We start from the raw sequence: 11,722 nt of genomic DNA, 5'->3' as shown, positions 1-11,722 counted from the left end.
TTTTGAGTTGTGGAATTAAAAAAATTCGAATTATTTTTGGGAGAAAGGGAAAAACCTATTCAACTGGTCAATGATTGATTGGTTAGTGAAAAAAAAAAAAAGCCTGATTGAATTTTTTTTTTTTTTCAATGTGTTAAAAAGCCGTTAGAGAATTATTTATATTTTCCCTTTAATTTTTTCATACGTTTTTATTTATATTTTCAAGTAACTAAGCAAGACGATGTGTTTAGAAAAGAATATCAACAAGGAACAACAATTAATTTCATTTTATTTATCCTATATGTAAACATTCAGAAAATTACAAAGGCGCAAACTGATCGACACTCTTAATGCATACTTCACAATGCTTTCTGTAGAGCAGACAGCGCAGTGTTTCACTGGTAACTTAGGCGCATTTACAGGAATGAGATTACTTTAAACGACACAATCGCAGTCAAAAAGGAAGGAAATCCAGGGTAGGTAGAAACACCGGAGTCAGTCATTATGTTCGTAATTCTTTGCATAGAACCATTATTCGGAAGTGCGTCAATACCCAGCAGGTGGCACATGAGATTGTAGTGATCGACGTTTTCAAGTGGTTCGGATACGAAGTGCTTCTTAATGCCTGCAAAGAAATAATCCAATATAAGAAATTATTTAAATAGCAAAACACATCGTTAATAAAAACGAAACACCACAGTTTGCAGTCATAAAAATAAAATTACTTGTATTATCAGAAACTGAGTTTATACTAAGTCATAATAGTGTTCAATAAGACCGCTTGAAGCGCTGTTTTCTGTGCGATCGGGAAGGGAAGAAGATTTTTTTTTTTTTTTGCCTGGTTATTAAAAATAATCACTATTGTTATTATTTATTTATTTTTTTTATTTTTCATTTCGACTGCAAACAGTCATTTTACTAGCAGTGGAGAAATTATGGATATTGGAGCCTACAGATAATCTTTTCTTTGATTTTGAACACTTTTACTGGATTCTAGCAATTGCCCCCCCCCTTCTTTCTACTGTACGACATTCTATAATACGTTATACTATCGTCTGCTGATAGAAGAAAATGAATATCAGTCGACGAAAATAACGAAATCGACAAAATCAACTGATCTCTAAAGGTAAATTCAAAATTTCACTGCATTATGACTTTACTGTGAGCAGTTTTTAGCATTATGCTTAAGTAAATTTTACAGCTGCTGAGCGTGGATGAAGTGAGTATTTTGAAATTCCAGTTATTTGTTTTACATTTTATGCACAGGAAGTATTTTATTATTTTTTAATCAATTCAGTTATTCTAAATTAATTTAATTACAAAATCTGATATTATACACTGAATGTCATTCAACATTGTACGTGAAATATTCAACCAATCTGCCATTGCAGTGTGGTTTTTGAAGTTTATGGTTGTTCAGACGTAGCTGGGTCTCTTCTATTGTCAGATTCCAAGTAAGGTGTTGGTTGCATTTCCATAGGAATAGATGACATACTTTCCATTCCCGCAATGTCATAAAGACCGAGAAATTTTTAGTTAGGAGGGAAGTAACAACCAAACGCTTCCTAGTCTGTTTAGCGTGCAAGTAACAGAAAAAAAAGGCCATCTAAAGCTGAAGATTTAATTTTCAGCGTCGCAATATTTAGGATATTGAGATAGAAATGTTTCCATTACCGCCCCCCCCCCCTCCGTCCTAGTTTATACAAATACTTTTAATATTAACAGGATAAACAACAAACAGTTTAAGACAGGAACACTTTATATATTGGCGTTATAATTTCCATGATATTCGATGTAACTTTGACTATTTGAAATAGTGTTACTTACCTGGACCGCGGGCGTAGAAAATTGTTCTCATATCTTCCACGACGTATGGATCGTAACCATGGTAACCATAATATATGCTAGTGGAATTGGTCATTGTTTTACTTGAGTCAGTTATCTAAAAGGTAAATACGAATTATGTTATAATTTCTTGCTAGAATAAACTCAGAACATAAATAAATCTTTTTTTTTTTTTTTTTTTCAATGTAACTTCAAACATATTTGAACAATAAGATATCCACAAGAAAGTGCCTATGGAAATAGCATTTGCCTTCATAACTCTAAGCCACCTGAAGAAAGAACTACAACTTTAGTTCTAGTCACTTTTATTAGGCTTTGCTTCAGTAACATGAGCATGGAAGATTTTTTTTCTCCCGGAAACTTGATTTTTTAACTTGGGCCTATGAACAGATATCGATAAACAATCTGATAATTATATAAAACTATTATAACAACAACAAAGAAAAATATTCACATACTTGAAACCACTACCGTATACGGTCGGCTAATTCCCCTTTAGTTAAAGAGTACTTGTATAAGTTCTATCCAAATTAATGACATCATCGCTGACTGAGTTACGGAGGCTTCACAAGATTAGCATAAGATCTTATGTTGTTCTTATCATGAAGGTCGGTCTCTGAACCAGATGATGTTTTTGCTATCTGAACTAGTCAGAAATGGCAAATTTATCATCCATATACCGATACCATATACGGAGTTGAGGAAATATGGTAGTAAAAATCTGTTTTCAAAATGAATCATATAAAATTGGGCCAGGTTTGGTAATGGGATAGGACCCCATAGCTGGTCCTTCACTTTGTTGATAATATTTTCCTTTTGTAAGCGAAATTCGGAATCCATAACAAATTCTATATAATTGAATAATATCAGGAGAAAAATTTTGCTTTAAAAAGTTGAAAGACTGGAAGATGTCTTTTAAAGGTATGTTGGTAAACAATGATGTAACATCAAATATCACCAGTCAGTCATTTGGGATTCATATGGTGCTTTCGATATCTGAAATAAAATCAGAAGTATTCTTTATGTAGAATGGAAGGTTTCATAAAGTGAAGAAATAGAATTTCACGATTATTTAGCAATTTTATATGTAGGACATAAAATTGCTAATAACAGGATGTGAAGGAAATCCCAGTCATCTGAACTTGAATCAATCGTAAATTCTTGGCGTTCTCCTCTCGTGACCATCGTATTGAAGGCATGACATTTCTTAATCGAAATTCTTTTAAATTTACACGATTATGCAAGGAATCGTGCGAAGATTTTCTACATCAAGCAAATAATGTAGAAAATTTACTTGAGTCGCTCATATTTGGTAAGTGGTTAGCAATAAAAATGAACATTTAAATTTTATATATTCCTCTTTATTATATAATCACTTTGTTTAGTTAATCAATTGGTTAATCAAATTTAAAATGAAGGGTGATTCATTTCAAATTTCCAGTGTCGGTGATACATGAGTTACTCTGTGACACTGGGTCAAATATAAGAAGGTTTACGAGTCGTTTAGAAGAGGACTCGGTAAACTGATGTGCTCGTGCCAGAGGGATCCTTATGAAAGTATAAAATGCTGTACTTTATACTCTCATAAGGATCGTGTGTCCTCTGGTCGATTTACTTGTATATATGGATGAAAAACCAGCGTTTCCCGAGAGAAAAACTTTTTACCTGTGTATCAGATCGATAACTCACCACCAAACAAATGGCAAACTCATTTTCAACGAACTTGGTTGGTGGAAATTACAGCAATGTTATGAAAACATAAACGTATGAATGTAACAAGCTGAACTTACCCTCTGAATGTAATATTTGTAATCGGCCATGAGGAAGAGTGGTAAAACTAATTTATTGTTTTTGAAGTGGTACTTCTCAGGAATCTCCTCTTTTTTGAAGATCTTCAGTCCTTTAATACCAGCACTCTTTAAATTATTATAGAGCTGAAAAGGAATTATAATTGAACCTAAATTATTAAATAAATATTCATATTAGTATATTTTTATGCCATTTTGTAAGATTGTGGGTATTCCAAAAAAAAAAAAAAAAGCAGCTAAATTTTCGGTATGTAATTTTTGACCTAAACAAAGCGACTCGTTTGGTTGTGCAATTTGGATGGAGAATACAGGAACGTGTACCTAGAAGTGAATAAATAAAATATATACAGCGTACAAAATAAATTGATATGATTTACGACTTAACGTTTGTTAATGTAGCTCCATACCTTTCATTTGAGACCTGTGTAAGTAATTTTTTATTTTTATTTTTTTTTGCTTCGCATGGAAAAAAAAAAAAGTGTGTCCTTCAGAGAAAACTATCTCCCGCGCTGAGATAGTTTACACTAGATTCTAAAAACAAGATTTTTTTTATATATATATATCCGCAGCGGTGCACTGACCCCGCTGCGGATAAATTGGACATATAACCCTGCTATGGCCTCTTTTGACGGGTAAGAAAACGTGACGTGCTGTGTGAAACTCCAATGTCATACTGGATGCTTCTTTGAATGCAAACTACAAAGCAGAAAAGAAAGGTATGCGCCGCGTAAAAAATAAAATAAATAATTCCCTTTATCGCACTGTATAATCCATCTACTAGAATTAGTAGAAGAGGGAAACTATTATTTAGCAGCAGAAAATATAACAAAGATTTTTTTTTCAAAAAAAAGTGGAAATATTGTAATAACAGTAAAAAGTCATGTAGAAACAAACGCAACAAGGTGGAAAAAAACACGATTTGAAATTTAGTATTTATCTCGCGTTCGTCTATTATATTTGTTCATAAAAATAATAAAAAAAATTATAACTTACTTTCTTGAAGAATGCGTGTTTAAAAGAATTATTCTTCTCCGAGTAAAAATAGCAGCATTTCGAAAGTACACTTTTTATTTGGTAGTGACAATATTTAAAAAATTACTCAGTTTTAATCATTAATAAAAAATCAAGAACTAAGAATGTAAAGTTTTTTTTTTTTTTTTTTTTGTTTTTAACTGCTATCCACAACTTCCTGCGGCAATATATACCGATTTCATCAACCGCTAAAACGCCATGAATACCACGGAAGCACCAAGTGGCGACTTCGGCAACTACAAAGAACAAAACAAAACAAACAAAAAAATAATAAAAAAAAATACTACACTTAATAATATTATGCTTCCATGTTACCTTGGCAACAGTAAGCTCTGTTTGCATATGACAGGTAGCATAGTATTTCAGCACGCTACTCGTATTATAATGTGACTACAGCTTTCTACAATCACAGTGTTTGATAAATTATTATTATTATTATTATTATTATTATTATTATTATTACGTGACATTTCCAAGGAGTCTAAAGACTATTTAAGAAACATTCGATTTAACGTTTCCATGTCAATAGTAGATTCTGTTTTCAGGTACTGTACCAGACGACTGAATTATTTTTCTAGTCTTAAGAGCACAGTACTGTTATTAAATGCCATCTAACTGAATTCTTTTAGTACACGCCTTATTTTACCGATAAATACATTCGTCATAAGTAGAGATACATACGCTATCCAGTCTGCCTTCTTCGGGCAATATCATAGACAGTGAACCGCCACCAAGCATATATTTTATGTCAGAAGAATATTCTTCGAGGTTAATATAGACGACATCGCCCGGTCCGGATTTTGTCATGCCATGGTCGGACACGACTACAATGTTCACCTAGTAAAAAAAAAAACAATAACATAAATGAAATTTATATAACAATATTGAAGAATCAAGTATCAATATTTTTATGTAAAAATAAATTCAGTAATCATAATAGCACCGTTGCTCTACATATGAAATAAGTAAACAGGGTCAACTTTATTAAAATGCTAAGCGAATCGTTCAAGTTATAAGCATAGCTTTATCAATAATGTATCTGTAATCTAAACAAGTTTACGGGTAGTAGTAGTTAATAACTACTACTTAAAAATGATGAAAAAAGAGCCTTGAACGCGATATATAATCCGCTAAACCATTTCACTGCTGCATTATAAAGCCGAACTTAAATTATTGCATAAATGTCGGTGCTTTTGTGTTATGGTCATGTGGAACGAACGTCTACAAACATGAAGATTTAAGATAATGTACTTGCGACAGAAAATAATGCTTGTAAGAACACAAGCGGATTTACTGAGAGACAGCATTAAGCGCTGCAACGAACCATAATATATTCTGCTTATCGCGTCTTCGATAAACCACCCACTAAATTACATCGTTTGTTATTTATTGAAATACAGATAAAGCAGACTTCTGGTCAGTCTTTGTTGTTTTCTTAAAAACTGTAGGAGACGGTACGTTAGTTTATCTGCTTCCCCTCCCCTTTTATTATCAGTACTCTGCTTTAAAATGCAAGTTTAACTAAATATTTAATGTCCTCTAAAAGTACTGAGTGATTTATTAGTGAAATTGCGCAATGTAAATGTAAAAGGATTTTAAGAGTGCAGTTTAATTCGCTTTTGATTTTCTATTTTGGGGCAGTAATCTTAAAGCTAATTTCTTAATTCGGAGTCTTTTATTATATGAGATGTTTTTCTAGAGATTGTTTATTGTTATTTATTTATTGCAGCTTGTATGGTAAGATAGTATACCAGTCATATTTAGATAACTGTTAGTTATCTAAATATGTTTTCAGAATCCTTACTACGCATAACGGTACTGACTTGATGGGTGAAGCATAAATGCTTTTCATATTCCCCTCCATCTGAAAAGGAAAGTTCTTTGGGTGGAGAATTATTGAGCTTTAAGCTCGCCCTGAAAGGGCAGTGAGGTTAACTCTGTTCAGCTGAGCATAGAATTGACTTGGGTCTCTTGTATTTGCAGAAATCTGCTTCATTATAGTCTGAAGCTTGCTTGATCAGTGGGTTTGAATGATTAATTGTCTTATTGAAGATCTTTCCAGCTAGGTCATGAAGAAGAGTTGTGATGTAGGGAATGCTGACGTCTCTGTGGATTTGGGAGTTTCTGATAAACCATGGAGCATCTAAACTCATTCTCAGACATTTGTTTTGTATTTTCTGCAGCTTCTGAATATTTGTCTTCGAAGTGTGACTCCACGCAGGAGATGCATAAGTTATGACTGGGCGTATTACCATCTTGTATATGAGCAGTTTGTTCTGAGTATCTAATTTACTTTTTCTGTTGATCATGGGGCAGAGCTGCGCTATTGCTTTAGACGTCTTTGAACTTATGTGTTCTATATGGTTGGTGAATTGTAGTTTTTTATCCAGAATTACTCCAAGATATTTGACTGTATTCTGCCATGGGACTTTAACACCTAGTAAATGTATATCTTCCTTGATTTGAGGCTTTTTTCTAGTGAACAGTATGGCTGAGCTCTTCTGTGGATTGGTTTGAATTCTCCAGTCCATAAACCATCTTTCCAGCGCGTGTGAATGCTGCTTTGGAGTCTCTTAATAGCCAGTTTTGGGCTGAGAGATCTGGCTAATAATGCAGTGTCATCAGCATATAATGCAGTGATTGTTGAGCTTGGGTTTTGAGGAATATCAGCAATATAGATAGAAAACAGCAAGGGGGCAAAGAGTGAGCCCTGCGGTACTCCCGCCAGAATCTTGCGTCTGGTTGATACAGTTTCATTTATTTTGACTTGCATGTATCTGTCTCTGAGGTAAGAGTGAATTATTTTAACTAGATTAATAGGTATATTGAATGTGATGAGTTTGTAGAGAAGACCTTGATGCCACACCTTATCAAAAGCCTTTGCAGCATCTAAAAAGACTGCAGCTGTATGAAGATTCCAGTTGAAGCCTTCGGAAATGTATTCGATCAGCCTATGGATCTGCTGAACGGTAGAATGGTTTTTTCTGAATCCAAATTGCTCATTTGGGATTATATGTAGTTGGTCCGTTTGTGATTGAAGTCTAATAAGGACTACTTTTTCTGCAATCTTTCCAAGGTTAGACAGAAGACTGATAGGTCTGTAGTTTTCAGGGAGTTGAGCGTTTTTTCCCATCTTTTTGATTGGTATGACATCTGCTATTTTCCATGTTAAAGGGAAATACTGGAATCTGAGGATGGCATTAATTATGCTGACTAGATGTACAATGGCTTTTCTGGGGAGTAGTTTAATTATTCTGTTAGTAATTCCATCTGGGCCTGGAGCTTTATTGTTGTTCAGGTGGGTTATAATGTTTATAACTTCTGTTGGAGAAGTGGGTGTGAGAGATTCTAGGTCATCTTTTTGTTCTGTTATGGCCTGCCTAATAACTCGGCGGTGAATCTTGTAGATAAGATTGATGTTCAAATTTTCATATGAGGGGTTGCATTGACTTTCCAAGTCAATGCAAGACCTTTTTCCCCATCATTGTGAGCTATTCCTTACGAGGTTTGAATTGGGGGTAAAAGTTGTCTTTTGGTGCGGAAGGTTCGCAGAAACTTCCATATGGAGTTGTCCTCAGGGTTTAATTTTGTTAGCTTAGATTCCCGGTTTCGATGTGTCTGGAGGGCTTCACGTACTAGTCTATTTAATTTGTTCAAATTTGCTTTATCTTGAGGAGCTCTTGTGTTATGATACCGCTTTCTGGCTTTGTTTTTCAGTCTAATTAAATCCATAATTTCCTCGGGGATCCGTCCACTAGGGTGAAAAACTGTGGTTTGGGTAACTGCCTTTATTGCATTTTTGATTTGATTGGTAAAGTTGATTGCAGCCATTTCTATCTCCTTTTTAGTATGAATAGTAGGGACTGGGCCAATGTGATCAGGTAAGATTCTGGTGAGTTTGTCCCAAGATATGAAAGAGTGGGGAGGGGAGAATTGTTCTTGTGTACCAAGTTTAAGCAGAATAGGGTTATGATCTGATGAAAGTTCATTTATTGCTTCCAGCTGGTATTGGTATCTGATGTTTTTGAGGACAACTATGTCAAGTACATCTGAACTTCCAGTTGAGCTATGATGGGTGGGCTCTGTGGTCCGGTTACAGCAATAGAATTTTGCGTTGCGTAATGGTTTAGAATTCGACCTTTATCATTGATTGTGGAACTATGCCAGGCTGTATGTTTGGCATTAAAGTCACCAGCCATGATGATGGAGTCGGAGAAGCCGAGAATGGGGTCCAAATCGGATACCAGCAATGGAATGCTGGGTGGATTATAAACAGCGTAGATTTTGATATTGCCAGCATTGTTGGTATTAACTTCAATGCCTGTTATCTCTAGGTTCTTGGTTTGGGGATTGGTCAGAACATTGTGGCTTAGATAGTTTTTAATGTATATAGCTGTTCCTCCTCCACTTCCGGTTAGTCTATCTGATTTGTACATAGTATAGTTCCGTAATTTGGGATTATTAGCTGGCCTGAGATGTGTTTCGTTTACCAGTATTATGTCAGGATTATGCCTGTGAGAGAACTCTTGTAGTTCTAGGGTTTTATTGCTGAGTCCGTTGGCATTCCATGCCGTGATCATGAGAGAGTTGGGATGGAATTTTCTTCTATTCATTGTTGAGGGCTGTCAGAATTGAGTGGATACCTTGTAGGAATCTTTTCGTGGAGGACGGTGAAGGATTCGTCAAACTGAATTCTTGTAACATGGTAGCTAGTGAGGCAGTTAGTACTGAAGTTAGATTTGAGCCTATATGGTCATGAGATGGAGTAGCCTTTGTTCGTGCTGCCTCTGCATAAGTTTTAGGCATTTGTTTCCTTTCTTGAGTTGTTGGGCTACTGATAGTGTAGGCTGGGGTGTGATTAGCACGGCTGGCTTGAGCATCGCTGAATTGTGTTGGAGGGGTAGTTTTTTGTAACCCTCGGTTATTTGGGAGTGTAATGCATCCCTTGTAGTTTGCAGGGTGAGGTCCTCCACAATTTGCGCATTTAGCTGGAGTGGATCTTGGTTTTGTGCACATGACTGTCTGGTGGCCCTCGCCACATTTTAAACATCTGTAATTTGCCTTGCAGAGTTTTTGGGCATGGCCAAACCTTTGGCACCTATGGCACTGCCCAGCTGTTGACCTCTTCCTTAGTGGTTCAGTAAAAATTCTGAGGCCACATATCGTTGTTAATTCATAAATCTCTTTCTGTGTCTTATCAATTTCTACGAGTATTAGTCGCATTGATCTTTTATCTGCCCTGAGCATCCTGCTCACTTTCACTGGTGTTAGGTTCCGACTCATGAGATCAGTGGTGACTTCTTCACAGGTGACACCCTCGGTCACTCCGCGAAGCACAACCTTGAGATTTTTCTAGCTGGGTAAAGCAAAAGTATGATATGGGAGACTTTTGTTATCCATTAGTCTTGTTAGCTGTCTGTAGTCAGTGACTGAGGCTGGTTGGATTTTGACTCCATCTTGATTTTTTGCCCAGGAATATGCAATTTTGTGTTCTCTAAGGGCTGTGGTGACAGTGGTCCATTTGTCCTTGTCCCTAAGTATTACTGGTGGAACCTTTTCGGTGTTCTTTGGGACTTCTAATGTACATGTGTCTTCATCCATCTGGTCTTCTATGATTCTTCTTCTTTTGTAAGTGTGCTCCCCTTGAGAGATGTTTTGACAGGGGGATTTTGGTGACAGAGCAGCAATGAGATCCTCTTGTGAGATCTCATTCTCCTCCTCCTCTCCATCATTAGAGTGAATGTACTCTTTTATGAATCCTGGCCAGTCAGTTTCTAATTTGCTTATTATAAGTTTGAGCACTTCTAGAGACTGCTCCTTGTTAAGGAGCTGGATGTGATCTTTGATGTTGTCCATCTCAAAGTGGCGATTTCCTGCCAGCAGAGATGGGTTAAAAGCAGTATAATAATCCCGCAGGGCCGGGGACCTGCCAGCAAAGTATCCTGTAGACCTAGACGGACTACTAGCAATATATGATCCCGCAGGGCTTGAAGCCTGCCAGCAAATGTCCTGTAGACTGAGTTAGTCTACTAGCCTAGCGAATCGCACTTGTAATTACAAATGACTTACCTGGATAAAGCACTATGGAAAATAAAGTGACTGTTTATGGTAGCAAGCAATTAACTACTATTACTAATGAATAAGCATAAATATAAATCGCTAAAAACATATCAAACCAATTCATAATTCATCATCAATAATACATACACGACACTAAACACTAACATACGAACCGCCATCTACTCGCATCCAAGGACGATAGAATCCTTACTAGGTTTTCCGCATTCCTTAAAAGGCTATGTTTAGTCCTTCCGGATATCTAGCTTTGACTCTTAAGCGACCTCTTTAATTTAATAAATATAATAAATGAATTTGCTACAAAAAATTGTAGAATGCATTTTTCATAGAAAATACTTAATTTTGTGATTTGTGTTCATTATAAAACAAACCTTATGAGATTGAATTTCGTATTTCTTTGCAACATTTACCAAATATTGAATCAACTGGAAAATTTAAACGATTTAGCGAATAATTTAAACACCAAACAAAAAAAAAAAATGGATATTCGCCTTAGCAATCGCAAATCGTTTGCTGGCTGTAAACAATGAAAGCGCCCTCTCATCCAGATATCTCTGAAATATGTATAATATTTCATATTATATTTCACTGATTTACATAGAGTAATGGATAGCAACATAATAATACTAAATATGCTACACCTGGTCTTCCATGTTCTTTTTGGATATCTCTTCCTGAAGTGCGAGGAGAGCTCTGTCGATGTCTTGCACAGCTCGCATTCTTTCAGCGGAATCTGGACCTGAATAATGCCCTAAATATAATAAATAATTAAAAAAAATTGTTTATAAAATTTTTCATTAGGAAGTATTAAATATACTATTGCAATTTTTACTAAAAATGCTCATAAGGAACGAAGTGTCGTTTGAAATATAGCATGTTTCATCAACTGTCTATTAACATTTTTTTTGGCTGGGAGGAATCTTGAAATTAGAAAAGCAGGTTCTTAATATAATTTAAAATACTGTACGTTTTTATCTTTA

At 35.4% G+C, this 11,722-nt stretch overlaps 1 protein-coding gene across 1 annotated transcript in view; it reads right to left on the bottom strand.

The window, feature by feature from the left end:
• Window positions 1-251: 251 nt before the first annotated feature.
• The window catches only part of LOC150093157 (glycerophosphocholine cholinephosphodiesterase ENPP6-like), a 35,140-nt gene continuing 23,669 nt past the window's right edge, over window positions 252-11,722 (bottom strand). Inside the window, exons 3-7 of the mRNA XM_090413302.1 lie at window positions 11,384-11,493; window positions 5,346-5,501; window positions 3,615-3,758; window positions 1,807-1,921; window positions 252-604 (exon numbers count right to left, since the gene is read on the bottom strand). Of these exons, the coding sequence (XP_090269428.1) occupies window positions 396-604; window positions 1,807-1,921; window positions 3,615-3,758; window positions 5,346-5,501; window positions 11,384-11,493 (734 nt within the window). The 3' untranslated portion in view covers window positions 252-395. The remainder of the gene's footprint in view (window positions 605-1,806; window positions 1,922-3,614; window positions 3,759-5,345; window positions 5,502-11,383; window positions 11,494-11,722) is intronic.

The sequence above is a fragment of the Typopeltis vanoorti genome, chromosome 24 (assembly GCF_054136105.1).
Source record: "Typopeltis vanoorti isolate ZY-2024b chromosome 24, IOZ_Tvanoo_1.0, whole genome shotgun sequence".
Taxonomy (NCBI): Eukaryota; Metazoa; Arthropoda; class Arachnida; order Uropygi; family Thelyphonidae; genus Typopeltis; species Typopeltis vanoorti.
Note: the sequence above shows the minus strand (reverse complement) of the source record. Positions and strands in the feature narration are given on the sequence as shown.